Source organism: Pinus tabuliformis, chromosome 3_2 (assembly GCF_031772625.1).
Source record: "Pinus tabuliformis cultivar Carrire ecotype Pingquan chromosome 3_2, CPIR1, whole genome shotgun sequence".
Lineage (NCBI taxonomy): Eukaryota > Viridiplantae > Streptophyta > Pinopsida > Pinales > Pinaceae > Pinus > Pinus tabuliformis.
Genome location: NC_142302.1, coordinates 97,810,197 through 97,831,455, shown reverse-complemented (window position 1 = coordinate 97,831,455; position 21,259 = coordinate 97,810,197). Strand labels below are relative to the sequence as shown.

General features: G+C 33.8%; 1 protein-coding gene across 3 annotated transcripts; it reads left to right on the top strand.

Annotated features, from left to right (window-relative positions):
• Nucleotides 1-18,507: 18,507 nt before the first annotated feature.
• LOC149180008 (uncharacterized) lies at nucleotides 18,508-19,557 on the top strand. 3 transcript variants are annotated; one of them, XM_089418092.1, is made up of 3 exons: nucleotides 18,508-18,840; nucleotides 18,943-19,017; nucleotides 19,147-19,557. In XM_089418092.1, the coding sequence occupies exons 1-3, from the start codon at nucleotides 18,654-18,656 to the stop codon at nucleotides 19,203-19,205; spliced, it is 321 nt and encodes a 106-aa protein (XP_089274218.1). In that variant the 5' UTR covers nucleotides 18,508-18,653; the 3' UTR covers nucleotides 19,206-19,557. The 3 variants fall into 3 exon arrangements, with proteins under 3 accessions (XP_089274218.1, XP_089274220.1, XP_089274219.1); XM_089418094.1 differs by having other exon boundaries at nucleotides 18,510-18,840; nucleotides 18,946-19,017; nucleotides 19,115-19,557; XM_089418093.1 differs by having other exon boundaries at nucleotides 18,519-18,840; nucleotides 18,946-19,017.
• The last annotated feature ends 1,702 nt before the right edge of the window (nucleotides 19,558-21,259 follow it).

Genomic DNA, 21,259 nt, shown 5'->3' with positions numbered 1-21,259 from the left:
TTAAAAATATAAATAGTTGATATACCTATTGTTTGATTATTATATTATTGTCATTTTCACTATTATTTAGTCTCTTCTTTTCTTAATTGTAATTATTCTTCCATTGCCTCCTGTGAGGATTTCCTGTACATAGTAGAAGCTGATAAAGCTTTGATAGAAGTTGGAAGAAGTGTAAGAATGAAGCAAATCAAGAAGACTGTCCCATATTCATGACTTGTGTTAGGAGATATATTACCAGATGATCTGAAGTTGGAGGGAGAAGCTTGAAGCATGTTTTGGTCATGATGTCTACAAGGTCTAGTAATGAAATGTTTTCCTAGTAAGAGGGAGAGAATTATGCCAAGATATTTGTCCATGTCATGAGAAGGAGTAGTTATCTTAGTATGAGAGGGAGCATCCAATTTAGGTATCCAAAAACCATTTCTGATCTAGTGAAGGAAACCAAATAGTCTATAGTGGAGCCAAAATGTGTTGCTCAACATGTGTTACCATCATGGTACAATTGGTCATAAATGTTTTGAGAAGTATAGCTACAAACTTATTTTGGGAAAAGGGTGCCAAAGATAGAAAGGATTTGTTGCTTCCATTTGGGATCTGTTATAATTTTCTTGGATAAGAATGAAGCAGACACTTATTGCATTTTATAAGGTAGAGGCCAAGTTTATTGTAGCTAGATTGGAAAAGCTATATGACCTTTGAGGCTACTTGCTGGATTATTTTTTAGGTGTTGCTGGTGACCATGATGACAGTTCATAGCACATATCACTTCATTCGATACATGGTATTGAAAGGAGCTGTGAAGCTCTAGTACATCTCCATTGATAGGCAAATAATTGATATTCTTACAATGCCTCCTTATATAGGGAATTTTATGTACCTCCGAGGCAAGCTTGGACTTGTGGATATTACCTCTCTCATTGAGAGGGAGAGATGATATGACTTCATGGAAATTCTCTATGTGTCTTCGTGACCTTGGTTGGAGAAGTTCTCCATGTGTCATTATGACCTTGGCTAGAGAATGGCTTAACATATTAGATAACATCATGGACATACATTCTTCCTCTGTCATGTACTATGACCTGATTATGGATTTTATTCCTATGTTAAGTACATAAACCTTGGTTGAAGAATGGTTCGACGGATTGACATTCTTCCTATATCACTTTGACCTTGATTGGAGAATGAACTCTCCATGTATTATTTTGACCTTGGTATGAAGAATGGTTTGGTAGAGGATATTCTCCCTATGTCGGTTAGACCTTGGTTAGAAAATATTCTTATAGGCCACTCAGATCTCTTTATAGAGTGAGCAGGAGCCTCCCAACATCATGCTTGAACTTCTTTCTAGAGTGTGCTTATTTATCATTGATGGGTGTTTCACCTAGACTATATTTATAGTTGTTTGATGGTGAACCATGATTATGTTGATTCTGGTGATTTCAATATTGATGATAATGCTTATCTTAATCTTGTTCAATCCTTAATCCCTATATCAGTGAGAGGGAGCATTGATGTGATAACATGAGTGACGAACATTCTAGACAGAATGGTCCCTAAGACCTAGAAACTCATGGAATGGGTACCTCTTTAGCATCATGAATGAAGCCCCTTTGGATTCAGGACATGAGTTTCCCTAGGGTGTTGACCTAGATGATGTTGTTATCAATTAATTGAACCTTTCCTTAGAGATATCACGTATACAAAGAACTTTTGGATAGCCATTATGAATACCTCCCTAGTTAAGAGGGAGTGTTGAATTTTGTAGCTACGGTCGGTCTTCATAATGTTCTTTTGCACTTGTGAAATATGAAATGCAAATTATATTTGTAAAAAGAAAATCTATATGAAGCATGTTCCTCATGCTTGCAAGAAAAAGGAATTATTTAATTGTTTTTTACATTCAAAAGAAGTTGTTTATTTATATGATCTTCAAGAGCAGGAAAAATGAAATTCAAATTGTTGTATCTACCACCAAAAGTGACCAAGTCGACCATCCTTTTGTCAAGTAGGTTTTCCCATGAGACACGCCCATTTTCTTGAGATGATTACTACAAATAGTCATCTTCACTCTCCTCCAAAGGTACCTCGATCACTCACATCTTATTTGTGTTCAAGAAAAGTTTACAAGGAGCAAAAAGATTAATATCTATAGAAGAATACTTTCTCACTCTAGCAATAAAGGAAGGTTGAATCTTGTTCAAGCTTTTTGAGGTTTATCTTCTATGGATCAGTATGAATAATCTATGATTTGGTACACAAGTCTAAGGCATAAATTCAATGGCATAAATTTGAAATATATGGTAGCCTTCTTTGTGTTTAATGGTTGATATTCTTGAGGTAGTCTTTGTGCTTAGATTTGAGATCCTTGAGGCTAGTTTTTTTGTCTTTAGGGTCGACTCCCTGAGGCTATATTCTGCGTATAGGGCCAAGATATATGAGGTACTTATTTTTGGAAAATGGCAGATCATATATTTTTTATCTTCATGTTATTGGGTGGCATTCCCTTTGCTTCATGTATGTGCAAAAGGGAGCTTAATCCTCTATTTTATCTATGAGATTACAATTAGTTTGAAGAGGGTTGACATGGTCACTTGGTGGATGCTCTTACTAGTTAATTTGTCCATATCTTTGACTTTTGATGTATCTCTTGTTGCATTGATTATCTAAGGGAAAGGTTGGTTTGGTTTTTCCCCTTGTGGATTTTCCTAGGATAAAATCTTCTTGTCTTCTTTTACACCGTGATCATTATTGCTCTATTATCTATTTGGTTGAATTTTTGAAGTATAATAACTTAATAATCTCTCTGTTGTGCTAAATAATATAAACATCATTGGAAGTAATTATCATAAGTTCATAAATAAAATATCTGCATCTACTATACTTGAAAAATCAATAGGGGCTTCCACATGTTAGTTGATGTAGCATTGTACAATGGTGACATGGTAGCAGAGGACTGCCATGTGTCAATGATATAGATGTTAAGATTTATCTAAGAGATATAATCTTCAAAGGGTCTTATTTTTATATCTACAACTCAAAATTGGATGAAGTTGATATCATTGGAAAGTTATTAGTGACACAAAGATGATAGTAATCTCAAAAAATAAGTTTAAGGTGGTTGAAAGAAGAGGAATTTTGATAACCTCATCTCAACAAGGTTACATTGTAGGTTGGGCCTTGAGGGGATGAGTTTGGTTATATTATTGAAATTTTTCTTTTTACATTGTTGGCTTTCACCCTTTATCTATGTATTAAATTGTATCATGCCCCTTCCTACAATTCTATTGTTAGCTTGTCTTGTTTAAGTGTTCCACCCTCTATATGAAGCTTTTCAGTACTAAATTAATTTTTCCTCCCCTATTTCCTTGTGATGAAATGGATGACCATTTCGATGTCGAATGCTTAATCAAATAGAACCATAAATAAATTGGCATGTCTTATAAAACACAAATTAATCAATGGAAAAGAAAGAATAAAACTTCTCTTTCATAACCAAATAAGTTTGGCACAATATTGTATGTACTAAGATAAAATATGGTTAGTTCAGTTGCATTTTTTGAGTCCTTGTTTATGTTACTTACCATCAAAGATTGCATGTACTAAGATAAAATATGGTTAGTTTAATTGTGATTTTTGAGTCTTTTTTTATGCTACTTCTTATATCACATATGTATATATTTGATGTAGTTAAACCATTTATGTAATATCCCTTTTTGTTGTGCCTCATAATTGTAAATATGCATGTCTGAAATTTTGGGACATTTGTAAATTTATGTGAAAATGAATTAATGGTTTGTTGAAGGGAGGGAGACAAATCCAGTGGGGGGTTTGTTGGGTTGCTTGGAATTTCTTGTGGTACCATGAGCAGGCCCATAGCAACCTCATTTGATCCTCTTAACAACACCCTAACCAGAATGTTGCTTGCACTAAAAAACATTGAATTTTTGGAGTAGGTGGCTTGGGTGGAGGACAATTCCCGTACATGTCTCCACATCGTGGATCAAAGCAGAGAGGGATTGTCTCGAGAGGAAAAAGAGAGGGTCAACAGTTGCAGAGAAAAGATGACACGAGAAAAAGAAGATAACATGCAGTAGCCAAAGGGAGATAAATATAGGAACACATAGATGTGAGTAAAAGATGCACATGGGAAAACAGAAGAGATAGAGGAAAACTCCTTGCAAAGAGGTTCAAACTGGGCCTATGCAAAAATCTATGTGTATTATATATTTATATGTTTTATGGACTGATATATTATTTGCCAAAGTGATTAGAGGATAATGTAGGAATACATATGGTTTTTCTATTTTGAAAAAGAGATATATAACTTATCTCATAAACAATTAGAATACATTTAATTTTAAATCACATTAATAATATGGTTTTGTATGCATTAGTATTAGTGATGATAATAGAATTTACCTTTTACTTTATGGAACCTAATAATAAATTATGATTTAAATAACTCTAAATAACATTAGCTCAAGGGGATACGTGAATTGACTATAGCCATATTATAAAGTATTATGTTAACAATGAGATTCAACATTCAAATCTCCATGGATTAGGCTACCAAAAAATATATATCATTAATTTCTTTATACTATCTTTATTTCATCGTTTGTTTTTTTAAAATACACTTTTCACTTTATCCCTCCTTCAAAAATATACTATTTTATAATTAAAATTAAAATTATTGTAAAAATTTTAATAGATTTGATAAGCATTTTTGATACTCGCCTAAATTTTAAAAGCAATGGTTTATAAACAAACTTTTAAAAAGTCAATTGATTGGATACATAATTTTGAGGTTTTGATGTTTACCTAAAATCAATTTATTTATAAATATAATATAATATTATATTTATTTATCAATCAATAAATATAATATCACACTCATTTCTAATATATAATTTTGATATTTATCTAAAATCAATTTATTTATAAATATACTATCATATCATATTTATTTAGATTTTAATTATAAATATACTATCACATCATATTTATTCATCTCTAATATATAATTTTGATATTTATCTAAAATCATTTTATTTATAAATATACTATCACATCATATCTATTTAAATTTTAATTATAAATATATTATCACATTATATTTATATGTGATATTTATTTATATTTTAATTATAAATATATTATCACATATTTATAGGGGAGAGATTCCTAATGTTGTGCAGGGACCAGTAATTGATATAGTACTGGTCCCACCAAACCACTATAAATTGAGACTTTTGAAACAAATATTTAAACAAAAATAAATAACATTAAGTATAAATAAGTATTAATTTATGTCCAAAATTTCCCCATACATTCACTGGGCCCACAACTGTCAATAAATAGTATCTTACTACTTAAGAGTGCAAACCATATTGACCCAACTAGAAAACAGCTAAAACCATAAATGCTTCCAAAATGGTTTATTCCAGAAGTACAAAATAGCAGTCACTTCAACCCCCACTCATCAAAACTGAATATTTGTATCTCAAATAAATATCCCTACCTGCACATAATAAAAGAGAATGTATGTCAGTGATATCTGCCGTCTTGTTCAACAACTAAACCCCCTATGTTCAATAAATGACACCCAATCCAATAACATTTAAACCCACTTTGTTCAATAAATGACACTCAAACCCAATAACTGCAATAAATGACACCCAACTCACTCTATTTCTCATTAAAACAGATCAAAGCACATGGATCAACAAATAAACAATTCCCAACCATTAGATCACATCAAATTAAATCTAGACCACACATTCAAAATGAAGCCATTGCAATCCATGTGCATCCATGTCCACTAATTAAATTCAAGTGCCAAAAACTATAAAAGAATTCCACCCACTGTTGAAGTTGCATCTTATGCTTTCAAACTATTCAGCAAACTTGAAGACAACATCACAAAACAGTTGCCAATATATCCAGGTTAGTTATATCAATTACAACTCATTCTTCTTACAATTCTGTTTTCATTGTTTTCATTTATCAGAGTTCTTACACGATCTGTCTGGCCATAACTGCTAAAAGGATCGCTGGATGGTTTCACAAACAGCCATTGAATAAAAAGTAGGTTCTAAATACAACGATTTAGAAAAGTTAAAACCATTCCTTAAAATAAAAAAAATGAATGCCTTCAACATACTTAATTTTTTCAGTTTAATTTTCTAAAAGGTTTTATGACTGATAATAAAAATTGGAAACCATATAACCACACCACTACTTTTTATAGAGTTTTTGTAGAGTTTCTTATTTCAAACTCTAATTTCTCCATTCAATGAGATAAATGTTTTAAAAACCTAAGATCTTTTTCCACGCGTCTTCAGTTAAGTTTTCTTTGTCCAATACGGGAATCTTGATTTACGTGAAAGTCTATCGTAATGGGAATGAACGAAATTCCGAATGAAACCATCACCGAGATCTCTCATGGCTTTCAAGTTGCCCAACCTTACTGTGATTATGACAGGCATAGCACTCTTCTAGAGCATATGACCATATTTTGTTTGAGTTTCCAAACTAATTACTATGCCTGGAATGGTGGCTATGGACTACAATGGAGAAGTTGCCATACTGAGACATTTTTGGCAATGCCAAACAACGAAAAAATGGAAAATGATATTTGAAACAAAATATATGTGCACATTTCACTTGCTTATGCCTTAGCTAAAACATTGTGAGTTTTCAGTATTTTTGCTGATGGAAAGCATACCAACAAGAAAACTGATGGCAATGGAATGTAAGGCTATGGACTACTACCAAACTTAATTTAAAACAACAGGTTTTTATAAAAAATGCTAATGAAATGTCAAAATTCTTGATCTATCATACTCTTAAAAAACAATCACCACACAGATGATCTTACCAAGAGAGTAATTCTAAGCCTAAAGCACATCACAACAGATATAACCTTAAAAGAAGAGTAATTCTATGCCTAAATGCCAACTAAAACGCATCAAATATCAAGATACCTTCTACAGCTTGGGTGAGTTTACCAATTCTACAGGAACAATATCTGATACCTTTTACAACTTGGATGAGTTTATCAATTCTAATTAAACACTATCCATCTGGCTAAGTAGCATTGAACACTATGAGAGTGGTCTGTAAACTGTCTAATTTGAATAGATGGTAGATCTGATGGTCCAGACTCCATACACCACTGACAGCAGCATTCAATGCTGTGTAACTGAGTGGATAGTGTTCACTATCAACTATATACAATAATGCATTAAAATAGACAATATTTGGATCCATTTATAAATTAGATACTGACAACTTGAATTTATAGCAGCAATGCATTAAATTTAGACAGTACTTTGGGTGCATTTATAACTAGAAACATGCAACTTGGATATACATGGTTGTATGCTAGTTCCTATCCTTACATTAACGAAGCAGTCATGGAAATGCATCCTTATAAGCCCAGCTTGCTATAAGGGAATTCTGAGCAAAAGCCTTGGAAACTGATTGCTGAATAATGCCTTCAACTGCACTGCAACTTCTATCATAGAATCCTACTTGAAGCCCATTAGCAGATATCCATATAAAAGTTGCTAAACTGATGAACAGGAAGGAAATTGAGAGACTACGAAGTAATTTGCAATGAGAGACTACGAAGTAATGCAATTCGATTTCCTGTAACATACATGTTGATAATTTCCTGTAATAAAGCAAAAGTATTTTTGCCTTGTATGAAAGCATAATTTACAAATATTCTAATGTCTAAATGCATGCAATAATTTTACAGGTTGTTGCATCTATGGCAAAAGGAAGTTATACTACTCGTACAAGGAGAAGTGGCAGGAGAGTGACAAGGGGTGTGTAGCTGTGATGCACATCGTCTGATGAGGACAGAATAGTTGATGTCAATGCCAACAATGCAGCAAGGAACATTGTTGAGGATGACCATGTGATGGCAGTTGATGTTAAAACACCATCAGCCACAGAACCACCATCAACAACAGTCCAAGGGGTAGGTTCAACTAAAAATATTGGTGCTATAAGAGGATGGACAAAAGAACAAATGTTAGTTGCAATTGACGACATAGAGTTTAATGGATACTCAGTTCAGGCATCTGCAAAAAAACATGGTATTCCTCCCTCATCAATACATTATTGGATAAATGGACTGACTCATACAAGACGTAGAGGGCCTCTTACAGTTATGACTAAGGAGGAGGAGGCCGAGGTGGTTGAGTGGTGTAAAGAGATGGCGCAATTGGAACATGGGCTAGAGTTCATACAACTCAAATCAGTAGTTGCTCAAATCTGTCAAGGGAGGCCAAACCCATTCAAAGATGGGTTTCCTGGTAAATCATGGTGGTTTGGGTTTAAAAAAAGACATCCAGAACTTGTATTGCGTACTGCTGAGGGCCTTGACAGAGACAGAGCATTAAATTTGCACCCTGAAGTTGTGCAAAAGTTCTATGACACACTTTCTAGTGCTTACGATAAACATTCTTATGGAGCAGACCATATATGGAACTGTGATGAAATAGGTTTACAAGCAAGGAGGAATTGTGGCATGTGGGTAATTACCAAGAGAGGGAGCCGAAATGTGCCAAATATTTTGCCTAAGAGCAGGGAGGGGACAACTATTTTATGTTGTGTCAATGCAATTGGTACTTCAATCCCAGGATTTTATCTATTCAAAGGTAAAAATCAACTGAAAAACTATATACAGAATTGTGAACTAGGTGCATGCATGACTGCACATCCCCATGCATGGATGACTAAATAATTGTTTCTAAGTTGGCTTTTTCACTTTGTTGCATCGGTACCAAGTGGCGTCTCGCCTAATAACAGAAAACTATTGATATTATATGGCCATGGTAGCCACATGGTTATACAAAAAATTGAGGAAGCAAACAATTTAGGCATCGACCTGTTAACATTGCCCACTCGTACCACTCACAGACTGCAACCCCTTGGTGTTAGTGTGTTTGGCCCTTTCAAGAACTATTTCAGGTCGGAGCGCGCTGCATGGATGGCAAAGAATCCAGGGGTTGAGGTGAAAAGGTTCGAGCTAGCAGAGCTTGCAAGTAAAGCTTTTAAAAGGGCTTTGACACCATCAAATATCAAGGCTGGTTTTAGGAGGACAGGAATTTGGCCACTGAACTATGATGCTCTTATGCATGATACTGGTTGTAGCCAAGTGTTTCATGTGGATGGTCAGGAAGAAGGGAATGCCCAAACAGGTGTTGAAGTGCAAGAAGTAGATGACCAAGATGATGTTGTTGCAGCTAGTAATATGATTTCCCTATCTCAAGGACACTTATATGCTGAAGATGATGGAACTGTATGTGAAACACAATATAACCATGAACAAATTCGCAATAACATGGAGATCGTTCCACCAACTCAAGAACACGAAACTCCTGTTGCTAATATTGTTAATGACATTGCCAAGCCAAGTAACCCCACCTTCATGGCTATCAGAAGCAATGATCAATATGAATGCACATAGTGTCTCAACAACCAATGAAGAAAGCATGAACATGCCCTCACAACCAGCAGAATTGAACAGTGAAATTGTTCATTTTTTTGTGGACAATAGATCAATGGAAGAAGATGAAGGACATAATGAGGCATCAAATGAAGATAATGATATAGTTCAATCAGTGCCAACAGATACTGAAAGGGAAGTACCAAGCAATGACATGCAGGTGGGAGGGGTGGAGAAGACACTTGGCCGGTTCCTAAAGCTACCAGTAGAGAGAGTATCAATGAAAAAAATCAAGGTGCACCGGGTAGTCTTCTTCTGGGCCGAAGCTCACAGTTACTCACCTCATAGGACTATATAAACCTGTTAGTTGAGTCTGAAAGAAAGAAATTTGAAATGCAAGAATTAAAACAGAAAAAGAAGGATCTAGTCAAGGAGAAGAAGGTAGCAAGGATTGTTGCAGCACAACGTCGAGCGATGATGAAAGAGATCAAGAAAGGCAAGTTAAGGACCAACAAAAACAAATGGCAAGACAGGAAAAGGAAAAATGAAAGGCACAACAAATGCTTGAAAAGGAACAAGGAATGATCAACGATACAAGAATAGCTGATGAAACCAGGATTATTTCAAACTCATTGGACTCCATTGCAGATAATACACCATTATTCCAAGATCTCATAAACATTCAAGTGCCTCACTATCAAACTGAGGGTTTACCCACTTGCCTTATTCCTACCAAAGTTGGTGTCAATTCTCTATATGCTTATTACACACCTCCACTTAATGTAGGGGTTAGTAGTGCAAATGTGAGGTATGGATACTCAATACCTCCATGGTTGGAAGCTGCAAATTGGAATCAATCATATGGCAGCAATCAACCATTTCCTAATCAACTCTTGACTACTTGGCTCAAGAAGGTAACTCAGGGAGTTTTGGCACTCAAGATTCTCAGGGCCATAAAGAATAGTGGTGTCATATGTTTTTGGTTCTAACCACATTATGATGTGGATTTTGGATGGATTGTATCTTTTTCTTGTCACAGAAACATTTTGGCTTACAACCTAGGTTGTTTTATTTCATAATGTGTGCAACCTTGTAGCCAAAATCCATTTTAGAAGGAACATCTATAGTCTATTATAATGTAGAAATCTTACAAGATTCTCAGGGTCATAAAGAATAGAGTTTAAGAATTCTCAATGAATTACGCATACTTTCAGGATATGCAATGTATCGTTAAATTCACTAAACCTATGATCTTTTGAATGTTCTGCATGCAATTACCAAATTAATGAAATTAAATGAATCAGTCATGAGAACTGAGGTATAACTTATATACATTGTATAAAACAACTTTTCAGTTTAACTAAGCAACAATTATACTCCACACATGTGAATAATACAAGACCCCAACTGTTAGAAATATTCAAATGGTAGATGCCTAGAAGGGTGTTGAGAGAATCAATGATATATTTTATTCAATCCAATAACAGGTAGTAAATGCATGTGCATATCGAAGGAAAAGCCTTGTAAGGAGAGACTCATGTCCTTATTACATCATTATCATGTTATTACAATCAATGTTTTAAAAGTCAGAATTGGACTCGGAACTGGCCAAGGGTTGGACTTGACTTAGATCAGTTTATTGTAGTTTATATAATACAGAAAATATGAAAGTTTGAATGAAAATTATACATGTACATCAATGTAAATCCAAGATTCCAAACTATTAGAGACAGTTGCTCAAGTTGAAATCTTTACTTAACTGAATTTATATCCCAAGATGGACTCCTTAACTCATGTACAAGAATTTTATTTTAACAACATTTTTGAATTATCTTTTTGACTCTTTGTTGATTGGAGTTTGCATACTATAACTAAAACAAATTAGGATTTTATTTTCCCCATTTGACTGTTATTGATTCAAGATGATATTCTAGGTTTTTTTCACTTCCAGGGCCACTCCACAATAAATATACTAATAGTGATTTCCTGTCAGTCACTGGAAGATGTTAAATTTCTCTTTTGCTCTCAATCCCAGCCCCAGACCCTGCACAGCCTGTCCTAGATCTGCTTGGACACCAAACTGGCTAGTTCTGTGTGGAACTAGTTCCTGAAATGGCTTGAGGTTTGGTTTGGTGCCTTTGGAGGTCTGGCCAGCTGAGCTGTCCAATTCTAGCTCTAGTTCTAATTTGGTTGGTTTTAATACATTGATTACAACCTTGTCCAACTCCAAACTCATACTTGGTCCTAACATTACACTTTATTACATCATTAATTTTATATCTTTAATATGAATGACCTCCCAGGACCTAAGTCCTACAAAATAAATATTATATTAGTTTGTCTAACACCCTCAATATTTATTTTGTTATCAGTGATTCCCAACAGGTTCCTATACTTCTCAAACTTTTTGATCTTCTGACATGCAAAAAATGAGCTCTATTTCTTTCTTTGGTACTTGGTCCCTGATGTAGTGATGATGTACTTCTATGTGTTATATTTTTGAATGGAATATTTATTCAGGTGATGGTTAGATATTAAGCAGACCCACACTCCTAAGCAAGCCAGGTAGCTGAAAAGTAAAACCTATGAAAACAACTGATTAAGGAGCATTAGATCTACCAACACTTAACCCAAAAATATGGAAGCAAGTTAATACTGTAGCAATCAATCACATAATTCAAAACAAAAATTACAGTAGCAATTTAGCTCACATAAAACAACTTGAATGATTAACAGTAGCTTACAATAGTTCAGAGCTTCATTCAACAAGTCTGACAATGTCAAACCCTAACCCTTAGTCAGCTAGAGAAGTGTGCCTAGCCCACATAAGAAAATTTCATAGAATAGAACATTTGCTGGGAGAGAGTGGATGCATGAAAGTGAGTGACTCTCTCTTCCCAGAACCTGGGTGCTACCTATATTTGGAATCACTCTAATACATGCACTTTAGTGAAATCTGGAAAAGCTAAACTAAAGAGAAGCATTTTCTAATTCTGGAAATAACTAAAACCTGCAACCATCTAAGGTTGTCACATGCAAGTTGGAGGCCTTCTTGGGAAGGCCTAAAAGGAAGAAACCTAAAAATCCTATAGAAAGATGATTCTTAAACACTTGTGGATTAGCACTGTGGTGAGCCCTTGAAGATTGGTGATACCATAGGAAAGCCTGGAAGAAATGAGATAATCCATAGAGGTAAAAGTTTTGCAGCCCTTGGGACAGTACTTCCCACCAAAAGCTTTGGATAAAATCAATATAGAGGCTGAAAATAGTGTTGGTGCACAAATACCAGCATGAAAAGCCACAAAGAACATCAAAATATCCACAAAAAAGGGATGAAAGATCCCTGTAAAGGATGGTCTGGAAGGAGAACTAGTATAGCCACCCATAGGTGCTTTCAACCAGTGAAAATATCCTTTGGATTCACAGAGAATAAATTTGTAAGAACTCTGCAAGAAAGCAACTCCTAATGCTGGTCATTCAAAACTGTGCAAAAAATTCTCAATATCAGTGCATAAAAGTGGGCCAAAGCAATCTGATTGGGGGATTTTTCCCAACAAATGATATTACCAAAAAACAACCCCCAAAACTCCATAGCTTAGGCACAATCTTACACAGAAAACTCTGAATCATTGAAGGAACATCGAAGATGAATTCCTAAAACCTGCAATAAATAGGGAAGGTATCAGCCCTAGAGCAGTGTACTCCTTTCAGAGAGAGAAATGCCTTGTGCAAGTGTTATGGAGAGACAAATCAGCCCATATTAATTAGAAATTCCAAGCTTGAAGAGAGAATGACTAAATAAGGAAGAGGAGGTTCAGAGACCAAAGAAAGAACAAAATGAGTTAAATACACTAAACCCTAAACCCCTAACCTGAAAAACCCTAAACCCTCAAAACCTGCCATGCAAAGTTAGCAAAAATTCCAAATAGGGTGTTTTGTGTTGAAAAACACATAAAAATAGGGTGTTTTGTGTCGAATAGAGGCCATGGATGGTCGCCAGACCTTCTCCGGAGCTCGCCACACTTCGCCAGACCTTCTCCGGAGCTCGCCACACCTTCGCCAGACCTTCTCCGGAGCTCGCCACACCTTCTCCAGAGCTCGCCACACTTCGCCAGACCTTCTCCGGAGCTCGCCACATCTGTTAACAATTGGTCTGACTCCTGCGCAGTGCGTACAATGTTTCTTGGCAGCCACAATAAATTCCTGAATTCAGCCACTCATATTTGTAAAATTAGGCCCATGGCTGTTATGAAAAGATGTCAATTAATAAACACGTATCTTAGTAAATTTTTAATTTTTTGCTGGATATAATTATAATATGTTGGATTTGAAATAGTGAAAATAGGTTGATTAATAAACAATTATATCACTTGTCTCATTAATGTTTTTACTAAGTAGATATTATTGGATTTTAAATAAAGTTCACAATATCTTCAAATCCATCATTCCCATGTAGCATATTTGAAATGTTTTCGGATCCAATTGTTCATTTATAAGAATGGTAGTTAATAAATCATGACAATAGTTGGTGCATCTTAAATGCAAATATTTACAACCACAACAGTGGTAAATAAGTAAGTGTAGATTGAGCAGTTGAAAAAATTAGTGAAGAGTTCATTGCAACTAGATTGTCATAATAGGTTTTTGAGTAAGATACTCTAAATAATCAAAATTTCATTTATAATGAAAAAATATGTTAATGATATTTTCTAATCAACTTAGAAATTAATTTCACTGAATTGTTGTATAAGTTTTGTATAAGTTTGAAATATTAAATCAATTAAATTAAATTACTAGGTAAGAAAATATTTTTAATCATTAGCATTAGCAAATCTCTCCCCAAATTTCTGATTTTGGATTTAAAGCAATTAGTAAAAAATCATCACCATTAATTCTAGGCTAAGGCTTTGTGCACAACAAGTTCTCCAAAACAATTATAGATACAAGTTTTTGATTAACAATTATATTTTTTTTATTGAAAAAATTTTCAATTTTAGATTGCATCTTCATGTACATAAATTTATTAATACAGTTTTTAAGATGATAATAATACTAATAGTTGTTGTTTTAAATTCATACATAAATAGATTAATTAATTTTAAGTTATTTATTATTATTTAAGTTTATTTTTATAAGTAATTATTGATATATAATTTAGTATTTAAGTTTTATTATTCAAATGGTTTTGGAAATAAAATACAATAGGTTGGGATGTAATGCTAGAATTAAGTTCAAAATAATTATTTAAAATATAATTGGTAATCTTCTATGTAGCAATTACTATTAGTGAAATTATACTAGTGGAAATGAAATAAAAAGAGGTAGTGATTAATATCATTGTCATAAATATAATGAGTTTGTCTTTACTTAATAAAATAACAGTGTATCGTTAACACCATTATCCATATTGCCTAGAAACTTATAGTTAACGAATAACACATGCATGTGCTTTTGAGAGTTTATTATTTCTTGCAATAAAACAAAGTAGTAGAAATTATTGTACCTTGTTCTTGTGTCACAGTTCAATGGATAAGAAGGCGTGTATTTACTAGATGATATTTTATGTTGAAAATTATTTCTCTTCCATCTATTATGTTATTTTTATTAGCTTTCATATTTTTGTTCCCTTTTACCAAAAAGAGAGCAAAAAAGAAACTAAGAAAATTAAAAATATACATGACCATGCCCATGTCGTCTTCTATTGGCTAATCAAAAAATGTTTTAGAGGTATCTTTTTATACAATATATTTTATAAATTATCTATTTCACATTCATGTTTCGTGATAATATTATCATGATGAAACCATTTTTTCTATCAATTTGAGACCTAGGTACAAATCAATGTCTAACAAGATGTTCATTGTAATCTAGGGGCTAGGATTTTCAATCCCCTTGATGGGAGATGTTTCACTTGTATTATGCCCAACCATAAATGGGGTCTATGGATTTAATTAATATAGCTAACATGATCAATGTCCATCCTAAAACTCATCCTTAGCAAACAATCAATATTATAGACCATGGATCGCCATACCAAAGTCACTACACAAAGATTTAATGGATAGCCATTATATCTAAATAATATCATTGGAACCAAGAGTCTTATTCCATTGATTTTCATTATATTCTAGAGCATCATGACATAGTCTTATCAACTACTAGTGTGGAATAACAATATATTATAGTTTTTAAATCCAATGCATTCAAATATTTAACATTTAAATTTTATTTAACCACTATCTAATCGACATTGATCTAGTCTTTTAATATAATAAAACCATTTATACACATGCACTTGATGTTGAAAAGGTTAATTCAAAACCATGTATTTGTTGGAGTACTTCAAACACCCTTACGACTAGGTGATATTTGTCTCACATGTACCTAGATAGACTCAATTTTACACTACTCTCTTAATATATATTTTAATTTAACTATATTTAAACTAAGTTAATTTAACTATATTTTAATCTAACATCACACATCCATCTTTTCCAATGAGAGAGTGTCTAGAAGACAGCTATACCTTTTGTAAAAAAAATTATAAATTTTCCATACAAATTTATACAAATAAGAGATTAAAATGAATAAATATGATATTAAAATTTATATATATAAAAAAAGACATTCACAAATATTGTATTTATCATCTTTGCATAGCCAGAAATAATACAATCCTGAATTATCTTGTTATTTTAAGTATAATTTTTATTAATATAAAATTCTATGTCTTTATTATTTTTTACTCTAATTTCACTAAATTTAAACTAAATCAAAATAACTACTTTGTAAGTATTGTTTATATGTGAAAATTAGTTTATATTTTTCAAAGTTTAATAATTAAATTGTAACACTAATTATAAAGCCTTGTTTATGTTGTGGAAGCAAAATAAATTAGGAAAAAATGAATTTTATTTACTGACATCCATATGGGTTTTGTTTTTCCTTGTGTTTTGGATGATATAAACTATGAATCACTGTTAAGAAAATGCCACGGAAAAAACTGAAGCAGCAGGACTTTTGGAGAAGTGAATCCCGAGAGTCTATTTTCTCATTTTGGCCCGACCAAAAAACGCAATCTTCAGACAAAGTACACAGCACTCGAGCAAACCAGTGAAATCCAGGTATCGAAATTATCTTCTGAGTTGAGATTTCAACAGACCACATAGATTCTGAATACAATCAAATAAGCCCAGTGCTTCTATGGACCTACACTTGTATTACCAGAGTATTTTGGCTTTCTGAGCTGGAAGTTGTGCTCATCTGTCTCTGCGTAAATGACATTCTTGATCCTCTAATTTCGATTTCGGTTTCATATACTTGGCACGGAGTATGACGTTAATAAATGCTCTCTTGATGAATCTGCAGTGAAAATCTTGAGTAATCAGTAATAATTTAACTAAATTGGAATCAGAACAAAGAGTCAGAATCAGTGAGGACGAAGATGTTGTTTCTGGCATATGATAAAAATTCCAATGAATAAATTTAATTCTGGAAAAATGTGAGAATATACATTTTAAAGACAATCAAATAATTCTGGAAAAATTCAGTTTAAATATAACAATCTGATTCTTATTTTAAAGACAACGATACCTTTACCCATTTTCTTAGTGATTCATTTTAAATATAACAAATTTAAATATGCAATTCGAAAATGGTAAAAATTGCACTTCTCTTTTCTACCCAAAAAAAATCTCTCTTCGTTTCAAAATTTAGTCAATCACTCTTTATTCTTTATTTTGTGGTAGATCCGTTTCAAAATTTAATCAATCACTCTTTATTTTGAGTTAAGACAAATATTCTATTAACATTTTGTTAAGGCAAGTTTACCATTCTCATTCCATGCCCAAGGAATAACAAACTTGTGTCACCCTATACCTACGAAATTACAGACAGGTGTGATAACATAAAACCATGGGTTTTCAAAAGAACTGAATCAAATGTTCCCCATTAGAATTTTATTTCTGTTCTAAAAAGACGTTTAGTATAATGTATGCAAACCTCGAAAAGAGCTGGATCGCTGTCCAATTGCAGATGAACAGCTCACAGTCTTCGCCCTTAAAGATGTGGAGAACAGGCGTAGAGGGGTTCCAATTATCAACCTCACGTTGCTCATCGGCGCGCCATTCTTTAATTCTGCAACGTCACCTGGGCGTTGTAGAGCTTGATGACCATTACTGGAAAACTTAAGGTATGGTGCCTTAACTTCTCCAAGTAATGATCATCAAACCCTCACAACGCCAAACTGACACTGAGCGCTGAAAGAAAGTCACGCCAATTGAGGGCAACAACACAAGGCTGACAATTGCATTAAGCTGGTTCGCCATATCCATAACCTCTTACGGAGAAACAGAAACAATTCAGATCATCACTCAATCACTATGGGACTAATTTTCCAACCTCTAATTCATATCATACCAAAAGGAGAAAGCCCGCCGGCTTAAATAGAAAATTAGTATCAGTGTTGCTGTACCTTCATCCAAAAAATATACGTAGACGGTAGACCGACGACTTTAGGGTACGTTGAAAAATGAGTGACAAAACCAAAAAAATATTCGCCCGTCCAAATTAAGGGAATGAACAAACCCAAGTTACGAACGATTTTACGGCTCAGTACGTTTTCTTTTCAATTTTTTTAATTTGTGAGAGTTACTTGTCACAAGTTTGTACACTGATTGAGTAACAGCCTGAGCAGTATATTAATATAATATTTCTCGTTTTCTTTCTAGATTCTGGTGCTCTAATCATCTTGGCCTTTCGAAATTTTAATTAATTTATGTGTACGAAGATTATTCCAAAACTTCGCTCTTAAAAATGTGGCCCCACCGTAACACATCCATATTTATGTTTAAAAAAATTACTTTATGCATTTTTCTACTTAATACTTTTACCAAGTAAAAATCAATGGTTAACCCTAAATGAAATAATCATATGCTAAAGGATTCGGTCTTATTTGAATTGACGAGTCTAGCAATACTTATCAATAAGGCTTTTATGTTAATTCACGATATCAGAGGTTAATGCATTAACATTACAGGGTCGTTAAATTGATGTGAGTCAAGCATTTCTGCTGACATAGTATTCGCCCTAAAGGGAACTTTAAGTGTTTATATGCAGTTTTTGTCGCTGCACATTTAAGCCACCACTGTGTGACGGCCCAATTGTTGAGGTGGTTTGTCAGAAAACTTTAATGTGGTTCTACTCCGTCGTTGACCTTGGGATTCGACTTGCTTCAGTAATGTCCAGCTGTTGTTGTGATCGAACAGTGGGAGAGGGTTCCGAAATTCTATGTATCCGGTGTAGTCTATATTTCATTCTCATTGTTCTTCCTCGGTGGAGAGTTTCAATTGATTACATCTGGAGGCTTCGAGGCGTAGGTGAATACCTCTGCCCTCTACGCTCAGTTAACTTGTTATCTCTGATTTATTCTTGCTCGTTTCCGCTATGAATACCCTGCTAAACTATTGTGGCTCTTTTAGTAGTTATTAGGGGTTCTCAGTCTTCGTCGCTCGACCACAGGCATAAAGGAGGGTTTGATACTCAGTGTAGCTCAGGTAATCCTTGGAAATTTCTTTTGTCTTTCCCTGTACAGTTCTTTCAGCTCATTGATTTAATTTTTGGTTTATAAATTTGATTGATAACCTCTGTCAGTCCTTCCGCTTGGTGGAGGATTTGTCTTGCAGGTAAACTGATGGCTCTCGAGGGGTTAGTTGAGGCTCAGTTTGTCTTCGCGCAGCACTGAATGTTCGAATCCCTTCCGGGTACATAAATTTTCCAGTTTAGGATTTTATGGAGAGGGTTTTCTTCTGTGCATGCCTTCAGTTTTTTAGGGAAGCTTAACTGAAAAGTTCTGAAGGTGTCAGCGTATTTTTGTTAATTTAACTCCAGCCTTATCAGGTGGATGACTTTTGGCTCATGAAAGGCTGTAAGAGTCAAGAAGTCGGCTGCCTCTTTAATAGATTTTAGGGGAAAAAACCCACTTTTGCTCTGGTGATGAAATGGGCTACTATGTTGTTTACATGATGTTTTAAGCTTTATGCTTTGAACAATTTCTCAAGTTAATAATTATGACATACTCATAGTTTTGTCTTACATTCCATTTGGAACACTGTATGCGAAATCTTTTGATCTGAAATGTCTATACTTCGACTATGTGAAATATGGTCAATTTCTCTATGTTATATATTAAGGGTTGGATTTTGCATATATATATATATATATATATAGCCTTCTGAAATAATAAAAAGTTGTTCTGGAAAGTATAGAAGGATCCGTCGTTTCTGCTTGTTTGCAACCTTGATTTATCTTTTCCGCATGTCTTAAAATTATTTGGATAGTTCTGCAATTTTGTTTCTCATGATTCCTGTTTGGACTGCATTCACTCGTTTGACGCTTAAGCAAATGCCTCTGTTCTTTTTAACTTGGAAATTTTGGGTTCTTACTAATATATGAATATCGAGAGGCTCAAGCACACTACTTTTTGTATAATACTTGTAGTTTAATATTATTTTCATGATGAGGATTTCGTCGATAATCCTTTCAAGTGTCTGAACTATTAATAAGCGAACATATCTAGATTCTGGCTATGTTTACTGTATTCTTTATTTGACATAAAGGCTTTTTTTTTTTTAATCTACAGTAGTCAAAATTTGTATACTGTTCATCATGCAATTATTTCCTGTTTAATAATAACCTATTTCGTATAAGAATGTAATCCTCCGGATATTCTGAGTAAGAGAAAATTACTTAAAACTTATTGTGTAATTGTATCTCCTGTATTTTGTCATTTCTTATTAAATCTATTATTTAACTAGAGATGGAACTACCAGCTACTAAATAGAAATAATTACTAATAAACTTTTATATAACTTTTCTTAATCTAACATGCTCTCATAGAATGCCTAATCTAGCTTATGAAAGATTATTGTAGGTTTCAATATAACGCATTTACTTACTTATCTGGCATGCACAATATACTAAAATTGATCAACACCCAAACCTTATCAAACATGATCAAAGCTTTGAGACTACACGTTAGTTGTCTTCCCTCAAGCTATTCCTGACTCCAGGAACTTCTTCTCTCCTTCAAGATCCTTGTCTTTCGCAACTATTTGGTCTCAACATGATGTAGCTATCACATGATGCCTGACCCTTCATCACAACTCTCTACTTTTTTCATCCTGATCTTAGATACCCAATCCTCTTGAGTAAAAATACTCAAGAATTTAGTTTAGGAACAGATAACTGTCTCATAACTAATTAACAAGTAAAACAGTGTTTACTAGCAACTGCAAAATTCATTTTTTCCCAAAACTGAATTTAAAATAGTTTATAGTTTAAAAATAACAACAATTTGTTTGTTTGCAGTAAAATGAATATTTACAATAACTGGGGATATTACATCTTCCCCACCTAAAATGGAATATCGTCTTGATGTTCTTCTTCTGAAAATAGTCCCAGAAAGTTTTCTTTCATAACCTGCTCATCTTCCCAGGTGGCCTCTTCTAGTCCATAGTGCTGCCACTATACTTTAACTTGGGTGATAAATCGTTTCCGCAGCGTTATTTCTCTTCGATCTAGTATAGCCAGAGGTTCGACCAGGAACTCGTCTTTCGGTTCGACCTGAATGTCTTACCATTTGATTACATGATTAGCATCATAAACATATTTCTTAAGTAGAGAAACATGAAAGACATTGTGTATACAAATGTGACTGGGTAAGGCAAGTTGGTAAGCCACCAGTCTGATTCAAGCTAGAATCTGGAAAGGCCCGCAGAATCAGGGTGCTAATTTAGC